Below are 23,075 nucleotides of genomic sequence, written 5' to 3' on the forward strand. Positions count from 1 at the left end.
ACTAAGCAGACAGTGGGAGATTAGAAAATATAACCGACACATAGTTCGAAGGGATGAGGAGAGTCTGATCTCGAAGACATTAGACTCAGTGGAGTTTGTGGAAAAAAACGAAACGGAATGGCACCAAAAAGCCCGAAAAGCAGGAAAGGCATCCAGAGGCAGCAGCACCAAATTGCAGTAGGGGTGGCTGAGAGAGACATTGGTGGGAAAATTGCTCAGCCAGGGAGATGCAATGTTCCCTATGTAGAAAAAAGGGACATTTCCAGTCAATGTGTTGCAGCAAGAAGCAAATGCTGCAGACCAGCAAAGGGGCAAATCGTTCAAACAAGAGAATAAATGAGGTACAAGATGAGCAAACGATTGAAACTCATTTTTTAGGAGAAATACAGTGAGCAAATGAACATTGCTGAACAGCAGATATCATGGTAGGAGAAAATAAAACTAGCTTCAAGTTAGACACAGGAACAGCGGTTTCTGTTCTATCAGATAAGGAACCATGGCTAAAGAAGGGAAGCTTTAGAACAACAAACAAGAAGCTATATGGGTCTGGAGGCATGGAGCTGAAAGTTATAGGGGAACTGAGAATGACTTTCAGATTCCTGAAATGCTGTATATTGTTAAGAATCAGAGTTGTTCATTACTCAGCAGGAAAGCATGTGTCGTCTTACAACTGATATGTAGGGTAGAAGAAATTAAGGGACAAGAGAACCAACCAAAAGATTTTAGGGCTGAATTCCCAAATCTATTGAGAGGATTGGGAAAATTGAAGACAGAATATCATCTAAGTCTGAGAAAAAAGGAAGAGCCTGTGTGTTTATTTACACTGAGTAAGGTCCCATACCCACTACTGCAAAGGGTTAAAAAAGAACTAGAAGCAATGGAGAACCAAAGAGTGATATCAACAGTAACTAAACCAATGAGATAATGTTCTGGTATGATTCCAGTAAAGAAACCAAATGGATCCATAAGAATCTGTATAGACCTCACTCAACTTAACAAAGCAGTAGAGAGAGAGATCCACCCAATGGCATCAGTGGATGAAAGTTAGCAAAACTGGGAAAAAGTTCCAAATTTACGAAATTAGATGCAAACAGTGGATTCTGACAGTTACCGTTGGACAAAGAGTCTAAATTGTTGACAACATTTATAACACCATTTGGGAGATTCTGTTTCAACAGTTTACCATTTTGTATAACATCAATACCAGAGATCTTTCAGAGAGCGATGTCAAGAATCCTGGAAGGCTTAGAGGAAATAATCTGTCACATGGACGATATCCTAATTCATGGAGCAAACCAGATAGAACACGATACAAGGGTAAGAGCAGTATTACAAAGATGCAGGTCTCACAATGAACAGACAACAGTGAAGTTCCTTGGTCACATCATTGATGGGTCAGACATCAAGGCAAATCCACAGAAGACAAAGGAAATAAAAGATTTCCCAGAACCAAAGAACATAATGGAACTACAAAGATTCATGGGAATGGTGAATCAGGTAGGGAAATTCTTACTAAATTTAGCTACGATAAACGAACCCTTGTGACAACTGCTAAAGACAGTGGTGTTGCTAAAAAAGCCAGAAAAAAATCCTTTGAGAAAATCAGAGAGATGTTAACTTTGTCAGAGGTGTTAGCGCACTATGATCCAGAGCTAACGACCATATTGTGGTGGATGCATAGGATTAGGTGCATTCCTGTTTCAAATCCAGAAGGATGAAAGACGCAGACTTGTGTATTTCGCTTCTTGTTTGTTAACTGAAACTGAACGGAGAAATGCAGTTATTGAGAAGGAAGCATTGGAAGCAATATGGGCATGCAAAAAACTTTTGAACGGCATATTGAACCTTAAGTTGAAGATTGAAACTGACTGCATGCCACTCATGACGTTATTGAATTCGATAGAACTAGCAAAGTCACCTCCAAGGGTGCAAAGATTTTGACTAAGACGAATGATTTCACCGAATATGTTCCACGTAAACAGCAAATAACATCAGATGCATTATCAAGAGCAACAACTGGAAGACCTGAAGAAAGAGATGTCTTACTTCTGGAGGAAGTAGAAGTCTTTTCTTTAACAATAACTGAGAATTTACTGGCAACAGCTTAAAAAATTGAGTGAAATCAGAAACTTGCAGGAAGAAGACGAGGTATGCGATAGAATAAGAGAATATTGTCAAAATGATTGGCCAGCATATATGCCACATATCCTGGTTTTAAGGAAATATCATGAGCAGAGAGGTCATCTGAGTTTTGTGGATGATTTGCCAGTCTATGACTAAAAGATTAGTCATCCCAAGAGCTTTAAGATTGGATTCCTTGGAGAAATTATGCCAAGGTCATTTAGGAATCACTAAGAGCAAGAGCCAGAAACTCAGTATGGTGGCCCAGGATATCAAAGGATATCAAAGAAATGGTATCCAGATGCATCACATGGGCTACTACTAGGCAGGAGGTGAGAGAGCCACTCACAGAAAACTTATGAGCCACTTCGCAGGAAAGTAGCATTGAGGTAGATGATCAGCCATGATCTAACTGAATGATGGAGCAGGCTCGATGGGCTGAATGGCCTACGCCTGCTCCTATGTTCCTATGTCATCATCATTTCTGTCCAGACCATGGGAACGTCTAGGAGTGGACCTCTTTGAGCATAAAGGGAAGATGTTCCTTATTGTCGTTAACTATTACTCGATATGGGTTGAAGTTAAGCTACTACATGGCCAGAATTCAGAGGCTGTAATGAAATCTTTAAGAGAAATTTTTGCTACACACGGCACTTCAGATATTATGATATCTGACAATGCACCGCAATTTGCGCACAGAAGTTTCAAAGAGTTTACTGAAACATATGGATTTGTTCATGTCACCAGTTCACCGAGGTACCTTCAGGCCAGTGGAGAAGCAGGAAGAGGTGTACGACTTTGAAGATGTTGTTGGAGAAAAACAAAGATTTTCAACTTGCACTGTTCAGCTATTGATCTACACCAATTCGGAATGGGTTAGCCCCATGTGAATTATTAAAGGGAAAAAGGATAAAGACACAACTTCCTATGCTCCCAAGTACACTAAAGCCACGAATAAGTGCAGACGACTTAGAAAAAGAGGAGAGAGAGGATAGAGAGCAGTCAACTCAAGCTGAGAATTATGATAGATGCTACAGAGTGAGAAATCTTCAGACGTCCACCCTGGAGAATTGGTTTGGGTTAAAGACCAGAATAGATATGGAGAAGTGATCGAGAAATCACCATATCCACGATCATATGTTGTCCAGACTGACCAGGTGATGATAAGAAGGACCAGAAGATTGTTAGTACCAGTTCCACAGAAACAAATGGAAGAAATGCAAGAGAATTAATCATCAGAGAGAGTTGATGAACTGGTGAAACGACAATTAGCAGACAACCCAGAGGACAACTGAGTCAGAGAACTGGTGTCATCGAATAGTTCCACTCAAATACAAGAAAGTGAAGTGGAAGAACTGAGAGACTCTAAAACCCAAACATCTTCAAGTGAAAGGAAAACGCGTTGGGGCAGAGTCGTGAAAACGTCACAGCGTTACTTAATCTGAAGAATGCAGTCAGAGATTTGGGGGAAATGTAGTATAATGTGATGTAGGTTGTTGCTAGGTAGATATGTAAATAAACTGTAAGCATCATTACAAGATGTGATGTCACAGATTATACAGAGCCTCGTGCGAGGAGTATTGTAGTGGCAGCCATAGATGATAGACGTTTGTAAATAAACTTCAGTTACCTTAACCCGCAGATTACTTTCTTTATAAAATCATAGAAAGATTCAGTACAAAGAGTATAGTAACCTGGATATTACACACAGCACCTCTTGTCACTGTCAACGAGCGTGGAGGAGTCCATCTCCAACTTGGAACATCCTTTCCAGCTTTGAAGTGATGGCCAACTTCATGACAGCAATTGCAGACCCAATGGTAATGGAGTGTCTGGGGGCCGATGTCTCAGCTTCCATTGCATCACAGGCAGAAGCAACTCAATGTCTCAGTGCTGCAGTGGAAGCTCAGACTGAGGTCAAGAGCTCGATACTTGTTGCCATGTAAGCACAACTTGGTGCTATCATGGCTACAGATACCAGTAGTCGAAGGGGCTTGCAGGTAAAGGCCTGCTCGTGTAAGAAATTGAAACCTGACCCGAGCCGACCTGACCATATCCAACCCGAACACGACCCGGGCTTGAATCCTTTGATTTTTTCCTGCTCCCGACCTGCCCCATCCTGACCCGACCCCCGTAATAAAGTTAATTATTATCAAACATACCTTGTCTAAATGTTGTGATCCTCCGTTCCGCCAGCAGGCTATTCCTGCAGAATCGTGCAGAAGTTCCCTCCATGAGCAAGGCAGCACTGTATCCGCGTCCAGCCCGACCCGACCTGAGCCCGAATGCCGCATCCGGAAAAGAGACCTGACCCGACCCGAACCCGACACTTGTCATCCTGTCTGGTCGGGTTTGGGTCGGGTAGCCATGCTCTTGCAGGCTCTCACAGCAGCACAACAATCTGTCCTCCAACAAATTACCAGGATTGCTGAGATGCAGTTGGGGAGGTCAAACAATGCAAAGAATACACGATTAATAGGAAAATGCTGAGAAGTGTAGAGTAAGTGAGGGACCTTGAAGTGAATGTCCACAGATTCCTGAAGGTAGCAGGACAGGTCGATAAGGTGGTTTAGAAGGCATATGGAATCCTTTTCTTTATTAGCTGAGGTATAGAATATAAGAGCAGGGAGGTTATGCTGGAACTGTATAACTCATTGGTTAGGCCACAACTTGAGTACTGTGTACAGTCGTGCTCAGCTCATTACAGAAAGGCTGTAATTGCACTGGAGAGGGTACAGAGAAGATTTACGAGGATGTTGCCAGGACTGGAAAAATGCAGCAATGAGGAAAGTTTGGATAGGCTGGGGTTGTTCTCCTTGAAACAGAGAAGGCTGAGGGGAGATCTGATTGAAATGTATAAAATTTTGAGGGGCCTGGATGGAGTGGAGGTGAAGGGTCTATTCACCTTAGCAAAGAGGTCAGTGACGAGGGGGCATAAATTTAAAATGATTGTTAGAAAAATTAGAGGGAGATGAGGAAAACATTTTTCACCCTGAGGGTGGTGATGGTCTGGAACTCACTGCCTGAAGGGGTAGTTGAGGCAGAGACCCTCAACTCATTCAAAAGGAGTCTGGATATTCACCTCAAGTGCCGTAATCTGCAGGGCTCTGGACCAAATGCTGGAAGGTGGGATTAGAATAGGTGGATTGTTTTTAGTCTGGCACCGACACAATGGGCCAAGTGGCCTTTTTCTGTGCCTTCAACTTTCTATGATTCTATGTCACCTCTGGGGGAGTGGCAGTGGCTGCGTGGTGCAAGAACCTGCATTCATGCTGCCACCACTGCCACTCTGCCAGTGCCCTTGCCAGCCAGACAGCCATCTTAAACTGCTTCCGCCCATGCTGAGGTGGAGCAGTCCGAAGCTAGGCCCATAAGGCCCAGAGCTGTTACAGGTCGTCCTGCAAGGCCATCTGCAATCTGCTCCAGTGAAAGTTGTAAGGAGCATGACAGAGTCCAATTTTGCGACCTATGCATCCTTTGCATAGGATTGTGTCATAACAATTCGACCAGGACTATAAGAGCATTAGATTATAATTTTTGTCCTTTACACAAACTGCAAAACTATTATTATAATCAGCTGGAATCCTTTTTGCTACAGAAATGAAATTAATTTTAATGCATATTGTACAACTTTAGGAAATTTAGAATGAAGTTAATCTAATATCTTGTGTTTTTGTATAAAGTGTTCAAAGAGTTGTGGTGGTGGTTCAAGAAGGCGGAATGCTGTTTGTGTCAATTCTGTGGGTACTGTTCTTGGAGATAACAAATGCAGTCAACAAGAAAAGATGATCATCCAGCGATGCAATGAATATACATGTCCTGTGTGGAAAATAGGTGAATGGTCAGAGGTTAGTTAGATTTAGTTTTTATTCTTTTCTTTGGAAAATTAAAGATGGTCATATAATCTACATTTTTTAGCATTTTCTTCCGCCTGAGTTGGAACTTGATTTATTACTAAAAGTTACAGTGCTGAATTTTACTGTCTTCATTCAAAGAACAAAGAACAAAGAAAATTACAGCACAGGAACAGGCCCTTCGGCCCTCCAAGCCTGCGCCGATCCAGATCCTCTATCTAAACATGTCGCCTATTTTCTAAGGGTCTGTATCTCTTTGCTTCCTGCCCATTCATGTATCTGTCTAGATACATCTTAAAAGACGCTATCGTGCCCGCGTCTACCACCTCCGCTGGCAACGCGTTCCAGGCACCCACCACCCTCTGCGTAAAGAACTTTCCACACATATCCCCCCTAAACTTTTCCCCTCTCACTTTGAACTCGTGACCCCTAGTAATTGAATCCCCCACTCTGGGAAAAATCTTCTTGCTATTCACCTTGTCACCCTATTCAGCTAGTCACATTTTGAAGGATATATTTTCCTTTGAGGCCCCCTGCTGGGCACCTGGAACACAGCATACTTGAAGTGTGCTGCACCTGCGAGGAAATTGGTGGGCTGAATTTGCCTCCTTAGTTTATAAACGGATGCCAGCTTTATTTCTGGGTCCATAACCCGGAGGTGAGAATGGCACGCCTCCTGGTTCAATCTTCCAGAAGGCGTCCAATTAAGAACCCACCTCCAGGATTGCTGCCCAATTGGCGAACGGATTGAGGAGGCAGGAGGGTGAATCGGCGCTCGTAGTTTAAAGGGCAGCCGGCAGCCTTCACTGTGGCTGTAGTGAGCGAGCTTCTAAGGGGAATAGCACAAAAGAGGGTGGAACAAAATGAATGGGAGATGAGGCTGAAGTAGTCATCAGGCATTTCTTCACCCCGAGCAATATCTGTGATAGCAGTCTCAATGAGAAACTGCAATGGCTGCCTCTGCCTGCGGATGACCTCAGGCTTGCCTTTTTCCCCATTTAAGTTCAGATTGCATTTCACTTTCATGCCACTCCGACCTTCCGTTTTGCACTTGCCTCCTGTGAGTTGACGAGTTACAGACACTGTGCGGGTCCCATGCGCCACTGGTAAAATTCCACTGTCCTGGGAAAATGGCTGGTAATTGACTCATTAACAAGTTCAGTTAGCTTCCTGCTGCTGCTGGGTGGGTTGTCAGCATCGCATACAAGCCACTCCTGAGAAAAGCATGAGGAGGTGGGAACACGTTGGAGAACTAGCCTGCTGCCTTTTTTCCCAATATCCCCGCCCCCGCTTCCAAAGGCCTGGGAAAATTCCCCCCTGGTGTCTCCAAATATTCTGACTCAACCGCTTTGCATGGTCCAGATGAAATGCCAGCAGAGGCCTACCTTGTGCTGGAAAGCAGGAAACAACAGTGCAACAACAGCTGAGAGACCTCCAGCCAGAAAGTCCTGTGGTTTAAAGATTCTCCTGATCAGGGGGTGAGAGCAAATACGAAGTATCTGAACAGTATTATCTTGATCTCCTCTTCCATCTTTAGCTACACTGCTAATACAGTCTTTTATTTAAGAGATTGAGATCATGTAGCATGCAAGTGTCAAGGCTCTTGTTGATACATTTTGCAAACCATTTTTCTGGTTATAGGTATTCTAGGAAATCTGGAAGTTATGTGATCATAGACCTGAGGACCTATCATTTCCTTTTGTATACGCTTCATCAGAAGTTTAAATACAATATAATTTTAAGAAAAGCTGACATTGAAATGCAAATGCAAATTATAATTTTCATTAGAAAGTACAAACATAACTACTGAGATTGTGATATCAATGAATACAAACAAAACCTAATTTTTTTATACAAATTGGATCACTAAAGGCATATTACAGTGGCAGTGTGGCACTGGGACTGCATGACTCAAGCGTAAACTCACTACCTCGGAGCAGTGCTGTTCCCTTTTGTGTTTAACAGTGCATTGATGGTCTCTGTTAGGCTACAAGAGGACCAGTATAATATAAGCCTGATGACCGTCTTTCCGTAAAGACAAGACACAGAGTCAGCCGCTTTATATTGATGTTGTGCTTCGGTATGTGAGTACTGCACAACTTCTGCTGATGGCACACTATCAGTGTAAAAATGGTATTAATCAATAGACTTCACAATCCAAAAACCGTAGTTCTAGTTTTAAAAAGGTTGTAGGAGATAATTGTGATGTTATTGAGAAGAAGATAAATAATACATTATTAACTTAATTTAAAAGAAAAGAACGACTTGCATTTATTTAACACTTTGCCCAACCACTGGATGTTCCAAAACACTTTACAGCCAATGAAGTACTTTTGAAGTGTAGTCACTGTTGTAGGAAATGCAACAGCCAATTTGCACACAGCAAACTCCCACAAACAGAAAGGTGATAATGACCAGATAATCTGTTTTTGTGATTTTGATTGAGGGATAAATATTGGCCAGGACATCGGGCAAAGCTCTCCTGTTCTTCAAAATAGTGCCAAGGGATCTTTTACATTCACCTGAGAAAGCAGTTTAACGATTCAGTCAAAAGACAACACCACTGACAGTGCAACACTCCCTCAGTACTGTATTGAAGTGTCAGCCTAGATTGCTGTGCCTAAGTCCTGAACTGGGACTTGAACTCACAACCTTCTGACTCAGAAGCGAGAGTGCTACCCATTGAGCCACAGCTGACAAATATTTGCATATATTAATAAGATCAATTCAAAAATACTTTTGGATAGTAGATTGCCTGGCTCACCAACTGCTAGACAAACTAATAAGCTTTATTTGCTTTACTAAAACTTCCCTGTCTGTCAAAATGTTTGTCTTTATTTATATCAAAGGAGGTTTGGCTTTTATATGACACCTTCTTTTGCTATAGATGACGCAAAATACAAACCGTAATTATGAAACTAGCCTGAAATCAGTCATCCAAATACTCCAAAGAGTCAACAGGTTAACACAGAGTGCTTAATGTTTGATATCATTTGTTGCTTCAAGATTGATATTTAATCTTTTTTATACGGCATTACAATTAAAGTACAATAGAATTTGAGCCAATTACTGGACGTTTTTAGCATTGTCTTGGAACTGTGATAAATTTGCTGAAATTCATAAACATTAACAGTCTCATTCACAACATATTGCTTGTTATAGAAAATCATTCACCTCCAAAAAGTTCATGAACTGCATATTCCAATGTAAAGATGTATTTAAGTAAGAAAATACATACTTATATTGATGTCAATTACAGTGCTTAGTGACCTGCGGAAAGGGATACAAGCATCGTCAAACATGGTGCCAAGTTGGAGAAGAGCAATTAGATAATGGGTTTTGTAACTCTGCAACTAAACCAGCGTCAGCCCAAACATGTCAACAGCAGGAGTGTGCAGCATGGCAAGTTGGTCCATGGGGACAGGTAAAACTTTAATACTATTGTTTCATTTTGTTCATATTTTATGGCTTGAATGTATTCATTCACAGTGTATTTTTGCTGTATGTTTGTAACTGCTCTTTTGCACAGACTTAAGAACAATTATCCTCATTGTATAAAGAGAAAGATCTGGGTGGGCAAGATATCTTTAGGATATACAGCAGATTGAGAATTAGTATGACTGGAAAACAAATATTATTCACAGAGCAGGGTAGTTCATTAATTTTTGGTTGACGGTCACACTCCCTTGCTTGAGAGCTACTCTCACAAGCTCACGATGTCAACTGCACGCACTTATTTTTAACAAAAGCATATTTGCATAAACACATTTTAAAAAGAATCATAGAATGTTACAGTCCAGAAATGGGAAAATTGCCACATCAATCTTGCACCAGTGTTCTCCACACCTAGTCGAATTCCACTTTTCATCTCCTTTAATACTTTTTTTTCAAGAAACTAATTTCTTTGGAATAGAATTTAACATGTTTGTGGCAGAGAATCCCATGTTTCAACCAGCATCCATGTAAAACCCATGGAGGGTTTTCTGACACAGTATGTAGACAGGCCAACCAGGGGCGATGCCACATTGGATTTGGTACTGGGGAATGAACCCGGCCAGGTGTTAGATTTAGATGTAGGTGAGCACTTTGGTGATAGTGATCACAATTCGGTTAGGTTTACCTTAGCGATGGGCAGGGACAGGTATATACCGCAGGGCAAAAATTATAGCTGGGGGAAAGGAAATTATGATGCGATTAGGCAAGATTTAGGATGCGTAGGATGGGGAAGGAAACTGCAGGGGATGGGAACAATCGAAATGTGGAGCTTATTCAAGGAGCAGCTACTGCGTGTCCTTGATAAGTATGTACCTGTCAGGCAGGGAGGACGTTGTCGAGCGAGGGAGCCGTGGTTTACTAAAGAAGTTGAAGCGCTTGTCAAGAGGAAGAAGAAGGCTTATTTTAGGATGAGACGTGAAGGCTCAGTTAGGGCGCTTGAGAGTTACAAGCTAGCCAGGAAGGATCTAAAGGGAGAGCTAAGAAGAGAAAGGAGAGGACACGAGAAGTCATTGGCGGATAGGATCAGGGAAAACCCTAAGGTTTTCTATAGGTATATCAGGAATAAAAGAATGACTAGAGTTAGATTAGGGCCAATCAAGGATAGTAGTGGGAAGTTGTGTGTGGAATCAGAGGAGATAGGGGAAGTGTTAAATGAATATTTTTCGTCAGTATTTACAGTAGAGAAAGAAAATGTTGTCGAGGAGAATACTGAGATTCAGGCTACTAGGCTAGATGGGATTGAGGTTCACAAGGAGGAGGTGTTATCAATTTTGGAAAGTGTGAAAATAGATAAGTCCCCTGGGCCAGATGGGATTTATCCTAGGATTCTCTGGGAAGCTAGGGAGGAGAATGCAGAGCCTTTGTCCTTGATCTTTATGTCGTCATTGTCGACAAGAATAGTGCCGGAAGACTGGAGGATAGCAAATGTTGTCCCCTTGTTCAAGAAGGGGAGTAGAGACAGCCCTGGTAATTATAGACCTGTGAGCCTTACTTCGGTTGTGGGTAAAATGTTGGAAAAGGTTATAAGAGACAGGATTTATAATCATCTTGAAAAGAATAAGTTCATTAGCGATAGTCAGCACGGTTTTGTGACGGGTAGGTCGTGCCTCACAAACCTTATTGAGTTTTTCGAGAAGGTGACCAAACAGGTGGATGAGGGTAAAGCAGTGGATGTGGTGTATATGGATTTCAGTAAGGCGTTTGATAAGGTTCCCCATGGTAGGCTATTGCAGAAAATACGGAAATATGGGGTTGAAGGTGATTTAGAGCTTTGGATCAGAAATTGGCTAGCTGAAAGAAGACAGAAGGTGGTGGTTGATGGCAAATGTTCATCCTGGAGTTTAGTTACTAGTGGTGTACTGCCAGGATCTGTTTTGGGGCCACTGCTGTTTGTCATTTTTATAAATGACCTGGAAGAGAGTGTAGAAGGGTGGGTTAGTAAATTTGCGGATGACACTCAGGTCGGTGGCGTTGTGGATAGTGCCGAAGGATGTTGTAGGGTACAGAGGGACATAGATAGGCTGCAGAGCTGGGCTGAGAGATGGCAAATGGAGTTTAATGCGGAAAAGTGCGAGGTGATTCACTTTGGAAGGAGTAACAGGAATGCAGAGTACTGGGCTAATGGGAAGATTCTTGGTAGTGTAGATGAACAGAGAGATCTTGGTGTCCAGGTGCATAAATCCCTGAAAGTTGCTACCCAGGTTAATAGGGCTGTTAAGAAGGCATATGGTGTGTTAGCTTTTATTAGTAGGGGGATCGAGTTTCGGAGCCACGAGGTCATGCTGCAGCTGTACAAAACTCTGGTGAGACCGCACCTGGAGTATTGCGTGCAGTTCTGGTCACCGCATTATAGGAAGGATGTGGAAGCTATGGAAAGGGTGCAGAGGAGATTTACTAGGATGTTGCCTGGTATGGAGGGAAGGTCTTACGAGGAAAGGCTGAGGGACTTGAGGTTGTTTTCGTTGGAGAGAAGGAGGAGGAGAGGTGACTTAATAGAGACATATAAGATAATCAGAGGGTTAGATAGGGTGGATAGTGAGAGTCTTTTTCCTCGGATGGTGATGGCAAACACGAGGGGACATAGCTTTAAGTTGAGGGGTGATAGATATAGGACAGATGTCAGAGGTAGTTTCTTTACTCAGAGAGTAGTAGGGGCGTGGAACGCCCTGCCTGCAACAGTAGTAGACTCGCCAACTTTAAGGGCATTTAAGTGGTCATTGGATAGACATATGGATGAAAATGGAATAGTGTAGGTCAGATGGTTTCACAGGTCGGCGCAACATCGAGGGCCGAAGGGCCTGTACTGCGCTGTAATGTTCTAATTCTAATTCTAATTCTAAAAGATCTGTTTTCTAACTTTTTGATCCTTTTTGAGGTTATCTTAAATTTCTGCCTTCTCATTACTGTCTCATCAATGCCAATTTACCTTACCATAGCCCTTCATAATCTTGGAAGTCTCTGAAAGTCACAGTTTAACCTTCTCCGCTTGAATGAAAAAGTTCTTTTAAAAAGAAAACCTCTTTTCGTTACTAGTAATATAATAAACTTACTTTTGCATACTAATACAACACAGAAAATGAAAATAAAAAATATATCTCCAAAAACATCACACCTCTCTCTCTCTTCACTCTCCTCAACGCACCCCCCCCCCCCCCCCCCCCCCACCCCTCACACCAGGATGGATGCAAAGGGAGGTTTAAGGATAAAGCAAGTCACAGCCAAACAATGCAAACAAGGAAGATAGAACTATCAAGTGGGTAATTCAAAAGAGAAGAGGGTGGGGATCGTGATGGGAATGAGAAGATGATAGGAAGGGGGAAAGAGTCACAATAATGTGAAGGGGTACATGACACTGTTGGAGTGAGGGGGTGGCTGAAGAATGGGTGTTTGAAGGAGGGAATGGAAAGGGAGCTGCTGTGGGCCACATTTTCCCTGAAACCCCCAACTCTCATGCAGCCTGCAGCTGTTGGTGATGTGGTTCCTTGCCAAAACAGAAAGTAGGCATTCTGATAAAACCAGTTGTTTATATGAGGACATATTACAAGCAAGTTCATATTTATATGCCATTATGCCAAATTACATAAACAATACATAATTTCCAGTAAAACCTTAATTATTTATTACGCTATATGGATCAAGTATGATACTTGATTGAGAAGCATTACAAAATAAAAATTACTGAATTTGTTCTAACCATCAATACCGTCATCGTCAGCTGTCCCTTGATTCGAGGATGACGTCACTAAAGATCACAAGTTTCTGCATGGGTCTTCATGTAACTGAACAGGCGGATTCTTGACCCACAGATCTTTGGGCACATGGGGCAGGATGACTCACGATATAGTGGGATCCGGAGTGCAGAATTTGCTTCCTTTTCTTTCCTTCTCTGCTGCCGCTCTACCTTATCATTAAGGTGTTTGGACTCAAAGCATGATGCAGTTTGATGGACAGGTTGTCGCCATTTTGAACAATTCGTAGTGAGTTCCTCCCAGTCATCAATGTCGCTGCACTTCAAAGAGAGCTTCAGAAAATCTTTGAAGCATTTTCTTTGTCCTCCCTGTAATGTTGGACATTTGAGAGTTGAGAAAACAGGACCTAGTTGGGGAGATGGTTTTCGGCCATCTGGACACAATCTCCAGCCCATCGATGTTGGTTTTGCAGGAATTTTGCCTGAATGTTGCGGAGCTGGTTTCAAGAAGGACGCTAGTGTTTGTTTGACACTCCCATTGAATCCGGAGGATGCGGCCGAGGCATTGCCAGTGGAATTTCTCTAGCGCTTTTATGTGTCATTGATACATAGTCCAGGTCTGACTGCAGTACAGGAGTGTAGTGACGACAACTGCTCTCTACACTAGAACATTTGTTGACTTGTGGAGGTCTTTGTTGTCAAACACTCACTGCCATAGTTTGTAGAAGGCTGAGCATGCACTGTTGATCAAGTGTTGTATCTCCTTGTCAATGGTAGCCTTTTAAGAGAGGTGGCTGCCAAGGTTTGGGAAGTCATAGAGTCATACAGCACTGAAACAGGCCCTTTGGCCCACTGAGTCTGTGCCGCCCCAAAGTGTTCAACATATTCCAGAGTCTCTCCTTCAATATATGTGGCAGGTGGAATATTTGGCTTACCAGGTGTGGGTTGATATGAGTTTTGTTCATTCAAGAACAGGCCAAGTCTCTTGCATGCAGAATTGAATAGATTGAGAGCGGCTTGCAAACCTGGTGCAGAGTGCGCAACGACACTGCAGTTATCCGTAAACTGTAGATTATGGATGTCAACGGTGGTCAGATTAGTTTTGGCATGGAGGCGACTGAAGTTAAAGAGTTTTCAAACTAGGCAGTATTTAATTTTCAAACAAAAGGGCAGTTGATCTTTGATGAGGTGAATAGCCACTGTCAGGTAAATTGTAAATAGTATGGGGGCTATCCCACAGCCTTGTTTGACCCTAGATTTTGCAGGCATCTGTTTCAGATCTCCCACTCAAGACAGTTGCAGTCATATCATCATGGAGCAATTGCAGGATTGTAATGAGGTTTCTTGGCCATCCAAATCTTTGGAGCACAATCCACAGAGCCTCGCGATTTACTGAGTCAAATGCTTTGGTCAGGTCGATGAATGCAATGAAGAGTTCCTGGTAATAAAAGCAAAATACTGTGGATGCTGGAAATCTGAAATAAAAACAAGAAATGCTGGAAATACTCAGCAGGTCTGGCAACATCTGTGGAGAGAGAAGCAGAGTTAACGTTTCAGGTCAGTGACCCTTCTTCAGAACAAGAGTTCCTGGTGTTGTTCTCAACATTTTTCTTGGATTTATTGGGCAACAAAGACCATGTCAGAGGTTCCTCCGGAATGTCTAAAGCCACACTGTTTCTCTTGGAGGATTTCCTCAGCCACAGGAAGACAGGAAGTCGGCGACTCAGGAGAATGTGTGTCAGGATTTTCCCTGCTCTAGACAAGAGGGGAATACCTTAAATAAAAGCAAAATACTGTGGATGCTGGAAATCTGAAATAAAAACAAGAAATGCTGGAACCACTCAGCAGGTCTGGCAGCATCTGTGAAAAGAGAAGCAGAGTTAACGTTTCGGGTCAGTGACCCTTCATCGGAACTGTGGGGAATACCTTGATAGTTTCCACAGCATGATTTATCTCCCTTCTTGAAGATAGTTACAATTGTCGCATTCCTGAAGTTGGGGTGGAGTTCTTTTTCCTCCCAAATCTGTAGGATGAGTCGATGGAGTCTTGATGTGAGCAAAAGCACACCAGCTTTGAAGACCTCAACTGGAATATCATTGGAGCTGCAGGCTTTGTTGTTTTTCATCCATTTAATTGCTTGTTGCAGCTCTTCCATCGATGGTGGTTCACCCATGGATTCTACCACAGTGTACTGGGGATAGCCTGGAGAGTATCAGCTGCCACTGTGGATTCACGGTTGAGGGGTTGTTAAAAATGTTTTTTCCAGCGTTGACGGATGGCATTGTCATCCTTAAGAGAGACACCGTCCTGTGAATGAAGGGGATTTGTCCAGTTGACCTTGGCGTATAGATGGTCCTGGTGGCTTCAAATAAACTTTGCATGTCATGATGGACAACATATTGTTGGATCTCTCGGGCTTCCCACCACTTGTCCTTTATCTTCTGGATTTGTCTTTGGCTGTCAGCCTTGAGCTGTTGGAATGCTGCCTTCTTGACTTGCGACCTTGGGTTGTTCTGCCGGGTATCGAAGGCTGCTTGTTTTTGTTCCAGGAGGTCACATATTTCAGCATCGTTTTCATGAACCAGTCCTGGTGATGATGATGCTAGAACCCAATGGTTTGGACACAAGAGTCTAGTACAACTGACTTTAGTTGTTCCCACTGTTCTGAAATTGAGTTGGACGTGTGAAGATTTGTTCTAAACATCAATAATATAAAGTATTTATTTCAGCACTGCTTCATATTTCCAGAAATATAGATCAGCAATAAATAATGAAATACGAAAAGACCTTTTTGTTTGCAAGAACAGTGAAGTGATGTGCAAATGTTTTATAACTAGACTTGTGGAGTAGATTTATTTTGATGTCACATGTTATGATTGCCAACCACTGAAAAACTATTGGTTTAAAGGCACTAAATAAACCATATACACTAACCATTGAACTGGCCCTTTACCAGTACACCCTTAAAGTCAGTCAGAAGTGATCAGGTAAAAAGAAGTTAACATATCTTACAGTTTTTCCACTGCAATTTATGAATGACATTAGACATGATATTCGGAAGATATTCACTGATAAGTAAGAGTTGTTTAATCTTTTAAGGCTATGATTAATCTGAAACCTTCTTAAATAAGATGTTCTTCCAGATCAGAACAAATGGGTTATTCTGCAACCTCAGATTTAGTTTCCTCTAAACCTTTCACTTTTGTCTTTCTTAATTATCTCTCTTAATCTATAGATCAATTACATCTGGTGTGTTCAGCTTTCACTCTTTTTCTGTTATTTATATTCAGACATTTTTAAATTGATTGTGGTAAACTTTTACCTTCACCAACCAGGCAGTGATCTGGTGGAGCAGATTGCCTATCTTTGTAGAATGCACCTGTTTTTCATTCCATCCACCAGATTACCACCCAGGCAGTTAACATGATAACTGTCTCTCTTGTCCATCTTCCTCTTCTCTATCTATGTGTTCTGTGCTAGATCACTATTCTGGGAGATTTCTGCAGCTCTGAGATATCTGTGCTTGTACTGTACGGCATAAGGAATGAAAGATTGCAAATTTGGATAGATAAACACATAGGGCTGAATTTTCATTCAGCGAAGGCAGTGAATTTGGAAGTGGGCATGCTGGCAATTTTGCACTACCAGCCGGCGTGCCCGTCTGCTGACATGTTCCCGCCTCTGTCCTATTTTGAGGGAGGCTGCTTCCAGGGGGTGACAGCTACCTGCCCGCCAGCAGACCGAGGGGGGCCAGGGATGCCTCATTTAACTCCCCCACACCCGAGCAGCTACAATTGCCAGAGGGCTATAGCTGTAGCCGCAAGCCATCCTGTGGAGGGGTCTCCCCTCCATAATGCTGATTTGGTATCTATGGCCACATTTTATATTTCAACTTCCTACAGTCTTCAGAGCACGTCTCCTCTCTTTCTCTTACCTACATCTGCAGCGCCCACCTCTTCTGGTGGGGCTGCCAGATGCCCAGAGCCTGGGGCGCTCCAATTGGCTCTCCCGGCTTGGACTCTGCCCACCACCCTTAATTGTCCACCTCCTCAAACATTTCCCTTGGGGTCCCGTCGCCGGCATTTCCAGGTTCCCAACCCGTATTTCATCCCAACAGCAAGAAGTGGGAACGAAAATCCAGCCCATACATTTTACTTTCTGATTTTGATAGTACTTTGTTTTTCTGTTAATAACATTATATTGTACCTTTAAGTTTTGTTTTTATTACGACTTGAAAGAGTTAACAGCTTGCCCTCTTTACAGTGCACAACTACATGTGGGATAGGCTATCAAATGCGAGCAGTAAGATGCATTGCAGGCTCGTATGGCACTGTTGTCAATGATAATGAATGTAATGCTGCCACCAGGCCTACAGATACTCAGGTAATTATTGAAACATATTCAAAAAGTTAAACTAACTGGTCTTTCAGTTCATTGCTGCCTTTGATATCTTACTGTGCTTAAACTGGCCACTGCACTTAGTTATGTAAAATCCAAAGACATTTGTTATATGTGAAGTGTTTTGAACTGCTCTTAGAAGATATAAGGTTCTAAGAATACAAGTATCTTTTCTCTTTTAGCCAATTGCTTGTATTTTCTTTAAAAAAAAATTAAAAGACCAGAATCATCCATTTATTTTCAACTGTATGTTTTATGTTGTAGGACTGTGAAATAGCTTCTTGCCCTGATATGAATCCAGGTAGAAGAGAAGGAAGAATACCCAATCACATGCCCTATGGAACTGAATGGAGATTTGGATCTTGGACCCCTGTACTCAAATTTAATTTTGATATTGATATTAAATGATAAAGTATTCAACAAAATGACATAGGAAATAACTTTTAATCAGACAACATTGAATAATTTATGATATTGATAGTGTATTAATAATTACTGTTTATTTAGCATCAGTATAAAATTACAAGTCAATGTCACCTACTCTTGTCAAACAGTCATTTTGTTTCAAGTTTTATGAAAAAAATATTAGCAATAAAACTATCATTACCATTCTTATTTAACAGTGTTCTGCCACCTGTGGAAAAGGTACTAAAGAACGTTATGTTAGCTGCAGAGATCTCCAAGGTGGCGTGGCCGATGAATCAGCTTGCTCACATCTTTCAAAGCCACCGTCTAGAGAGGAGTGTATTGTCATCCCATGTGGACGTTGGAAGACTCATGAGTGGACACAGGTTAGATATATTGATTTGAATTATATAAAAACTGTAAAACCACTTAGACATTGGAGTTACTTTACAAGGAGCAACATATTCCATGCATATGTGATTTTGTCAAAAAAAACTATGTTTAATTTAGACTGCAATTTTTGAACCACAATTTCAATTAGTGCAACAGTAAACAAATGGTCGAAATAAATATTTTCATTTATTTCTGGACACTTTCAACACAATTTATGTTGAGATTGCATCAGCTTCGATACTTAGCTTGCAGCTTTATAATGTAGTGCACTGAGCCATATGCAAATAATAAAATTACATAAAAACAGAAAATGCTGGAAACACTCAGCAGATCTGGCAGTATCTGTGGAGAAAGAAACAGAATTAATGTTTCAGGTCTGTAACCTTTCATCAGAACTGTTCGAGAGCTGTTCCTGCACCACAATTGTAAATTTACTCTCATCCACCCACACTGCAATACTGTTGATTTTACATAGTTTCGGTTTTGATTTTTGTTTTTATAATGTAGTGTTCTGTGACCTGCGGCCAAGGTAAAGCAACACGTCATGTGAGTTGCATGAACTACAAGAATCAGATTGTTAGTGAGAGTGAGTGTGACCTTGATGATCAGCCACTAACTGAGCAAGAGTGTGCCATGCCTTCTTGCACTCAACGACGCCCTGGGTATGATAGATCTGGACAGAATGATCACCTGTTTCCTCGGACTAAGATCCTGCCAACACATGGTGACTCAGATCGCACCCAACTACCAGGAGGCAGTCAATGGAGAACTGGACCTTGGGGAGCTGTAAGTGGCTGTTGACTAATACCGATTATTTGATTTTATGTACCGATTGTGATATAAACGCATATACATTTAGCAATTAATTTTTAATTCATCATTTTTCTTACCAGAAGTTGCGTGTTCCTTTTTCACTGATTTTTCTGCCTTCCCGTCCTTCCCTTAACCTGAACCTTCATATCAACTTCCTCATCCAAAAACATTGCAACCAGCTGAACCCATACTTTCTCTACAGGCTTCCCATTCCCCAGACTTCATAAGCTGCAATTTGTTCAAAGCTCTGCTGCATTTATCCTCTCAAATTAAGTCCCATCGCCTGTTTCTTAACTGGCATACACTTGTTCCCTAACCCCAGTCAATTCAATTTTAAATCCTTGTCCTCATCTCTAACAGCCTTACCTCACAGTAACTCTGCAATCACCTCTAACTTTATATCCACTTCTCTGCTTCCCCTCCCTTCATCATACCACTGGTGGCAGACAATTCGTTCATTGCAGTTCTACTCTTTGAACCTCCCACCTGTGAACCTCTCCACTTCTACATCTCTCTCCCCACCCTTTAAATACCTATTCAAGTCCCACTCCTTTGAACCAGCTCCGTCAGTGCTCTTAAACATTTTGTATACTATTTGCCTTAGTTACACGATGACCAGTCATTTTCCAGTACCCAGTCCTTAATCTGAAATGCATTATTTATGGCCCTTTATTTGATATACAAAATCTATAGTTCACCTCTCATTGCAACGCTTGTCATACAGCCTACAAAGACATCTGCACGGATATTAACAGGGCCAGATGAGTTGGGGGTGGAATTTTGGACAAACATCCAAGTCTCCCCACATGCTGTGGAGCTTCAACACGACAGCGGGCGGCTTTTGTCATTGGCAAGGTCCCTGCCCAGGCATCAACCTGATTGACAGGCTTAGTTTCCAATTAACCACAACCAAAATTTATATTTACCAAGCACCTTTAGCACAGTAGAATGACCCAGGGCACTTCACAGGAGCATTATCAAACAAAATTTGACACAGGCCAGAATTTTTCATTGGGCGGGAGGCCCCAACCACCAGCCGAAAAGTTGGTGGCGAGCCCGCCTCCTCCAAGCCTGGGGAGCCAGACCGAGACTTTTCGCTCCCTAGGCCTTTAAATGGTCTTGGGCGGGACTTCCATCTCCTTGAGGCAGGAAGTCCCGAATAATGGAGCTGCCGGCCAATCAGCGGACCAGCAGCTCTTAGTCCCAGCAGCGTCACCTGGAGTGGTGGCCACTGCTGGGACTACACCCAGCCATCGGAGGAAGGCGAAGGATGGCCCCGGAACAAAGGTATGTTTTTAGGGCCTCACCGGGGACAATCGGTCAGATGCCAGCGAGGCAAGGGGGGTCGATTAGGGGTATGGGGGGAGTGTTGTGCATTGGGGGCGGTTACGGCTCCGGGGGCGGCCCTCAGTGGGGCACAGTGTGCTCGATCAGGAGGGACCCCCACCAGCCCTCAAGAATGCCGCCTGGTTTCAGCAGGCGAGCTTCCTGAGGCCTCAGCCACCCGCCAGCCATGGGTAAGATACCCGCTGTGACAGGCGGAGACCTTTAAGTGCCGGTTAATTGGCCACTTAAGGGCTTTGTTTGGCCTAGGGCGGGCGGGCTGTTTCACGCCGCCGCCGCCCGGCATAAATTTGCAGCGGGGGTGGGAAGGGGTCGGGAACGCCCTACCCCACCTCCCACTTAATTTTATGCAAACCCCGCCATGCCCACATTCGTTTGGGGCTCGTAAAATTCCCGCCTGAGCTACAAAAGGAGGTAAAAGGGCTGATGACCAAAAGCTTGACCTAAGAGGGAGGTTTTAAGGAGCGTCTGGAAGAAGGAAGGAGAGGTCAGGAGGTGGAGAGGGAGCTCTGGAGCTTAGGGCCTAGGCAGCTGAAGGCACTAATGTTGGAGAGATTGAAATTGGGGATGCTTAAGAGGCCAGTATTGGAGGAGTGCAGAGATCTCAGTGGATTGTGGGACTGGAGGAGATTACAGAGATAGGGAGGGGCGTGGCCATGGAGGGATTTGAAAATAAGGATGAAGATTTTAAAATTGAGGCATGCTTAATCGGGAGCCAATGTAGCGAGCACAGGGGGGATGGGTGAACAGGACTTAGTGCGAGTTAAGACGCAGAGTTTTGGATAACGTCAAGTTTACGCAGAGTAGAACGTGGGAATGTGTTAGAATAGTGGAATCTAGAGATAACAAAGGAATGGATGAGGGTTTCAGCAGCGGATGAGTTGTAGCAGGGGCAAAGTTGTAAAGTGTTATGGAGGGGGAAATAGTTGGTCTTAGTGATAGCTTGGGTATGTGGTCGGAGGCTCATTGTGGGGTCAGATATGACATCAAGGTTGCAAACAGTCAGGTTCAGCCTCAGACAGTTGCCAGGGAGAGGGATGGAGAGGGTGGCTAGGGATCTGAGTTAGGGAAGGAAAACTATGGCCAGAATTTTATGGTGGGCGGACGGAAGCCGGCATCTGATGTAAAAGTCGGTGGCAAACCCGCTTCCGCCTAGCCTGGGGATCCGTTCCATATTTTATAGGTCCCCGGGCTTTAATTGTTCTGAGGTGGGGCTTCCCCCCGCTTGAGGTAGGAAGTCCCGCCTCATTGAGCTGCCAGCCAATCAGCGGGCTGGCAGCTCTTAGTCCCAGCAGCGCCACGAGGAGTGTTGGCCACTGCTGGGACTGCAGCCCAGCATGCACCGAAGACCCCTGGGAACCGGGAAGGCAGGTAAGTTTTGGTTGCCTCACTGGGTGTAATCGGTCAGGCCCCAGTGAGACAAGGGTGGTCGTTTGGGGGGAAGGGGGGCGTGTTGAGTCTTGAGAATGGTTGGGGTTGCGGGTGCAGCCCTCCATCGGGCACCCTGTGTCCGATAAACAGGGCCACGCCCCCCAACGAGACGATCGTAAGCCGTTTGCTTTTACTGGGCGGCTTTTCCCAGCTCCAGGACGCCCGTTTGCCGTGTGTAAAATCCACGTGGAGGCAGACGAAGGCCCTTAAGTAGCCTCTTAAGGGCCTTGATTGGCCTGGGGCGGGCGGGCCGTTTTTCACCCCACCCCTCCATCCGCCCTACGTAAAGGGGGACGGAGGCGGTAGCTGGTCGGGAAAGCATCCTGGAGCCTCCTGGTCCATTGTACACCCCCACCACCAATCCCCCCCCCCACACCACCATCCGGCTCGTTGGGGTGCCGTAAAATTCCGGCTGATGGCTTAGATCTTCCCAATATTTAGTTGGAGAAAATTTCTGCTATTCCAGTCCTGGATGTTCAACAAGCAATCAAGGTGGTACTGAGTTAGAGCTGGATGTCATCAACATAGATGTGAAAACTAACATTGTGCTTTTGGATGATGTCATCGAGGGGCAGCATATAGATGAGAAATAGGAGGGTTGGGACAAGTATCAATGCTTGAGGAACACCAGAGGGAATGGTGTGGAAGTGGGAAGAGAAGCCATTGCAAGTGATTTTGCTGCTATGACTGGATAGATAAGAATGGAACTAGGCAAGTGTAGTCACACCCAACTGGACGATGGCAGAGCAGCATTGGAGGAGAATAATGTGGTCAACTGTGTCAAAAGCTGCAGATCGGTTGAGAAGGATGAAGAGAGATAGTTTATCTTTGTGACAGTTGCTTAGGATCTCATTTGTGACTTTGGTAAGAGCTGTTTCGGTACTGTGGTGGGGTGGAAACCTGATAGGAAGGATTCAAGCATGGAGTTCAGGGAAGATGTTTTTGGATTTGAGAGGTGACAACACATTCAAGGATTTTGGAGAGGAAAGGGAGCTTGGACATGGGGCTGTAGCTAGCAAGGCAGAGGGGTCAAGGGTTGTTTTGAGAAGAGGGGTGATGACGGCAAATTTGAAGGAGACAAGGACAGTGCCTGAGGAGAGAGAACCATTAACAATATAATTTAACATGGGAGC

At 43.5% G+C, this 23,075-nt stretch overlaps 1 protein-coding gene across 3 annotated transcripts in view; it reads left to right on the forward strand.

Moving 5' to 3' along the window:
* adamts9 (ADAM metallopeptidase with thrombospondin type 1 motif, 9) overlaps positions 1–23,075 on the forward strand; it is a 402,991-nt gene that overhangs the window by 137,998 nt on the left and 241,918 nt on the right. For all 3 annotated transcript variants that reach the window (XM_068051578.1, XM_068051580.1, XM_068051581.1), the window contains exons 21-26: positions 5,805–5,969; positions 9,235–9,399; positions 17,422–17,541; positions 17,821–17,928; positions 18,180–18,347; positions 18,862–19,140. In XM_068051578.1, coding sequence (XP_067907679.1) covers positions 5,805–5,969; positions 9,235–9,399; positions 17,422–17,541; positions 17,821–17,928; positions 18,180–18,347; positions 18,862–19,140 — 1,005 coding nt within the window. The remainder of the gene's footprint in view (positions 1–5,804; positions 5,970–9,234; positions 9,400–17,421; positions 17,542–17,820; positions 17,929–18,179; positions 18,348–18,861; positions 19,141–23,075) is intronic.

This window comes from Heterodontus francisci, chromosome 19, assembly GCF_036365525.1.
Source record: "Heterodontus francisci isolate sHetFra1 chromosome 19, sHetFra1.hap1, whole genome shotgun sequence".
NCBI lineage: Eukaryota > Metazoa > Chordata > Chondrichthyes > Heterodontiformes > Heterodontidae > Heterodontus > Heterodontus francisci.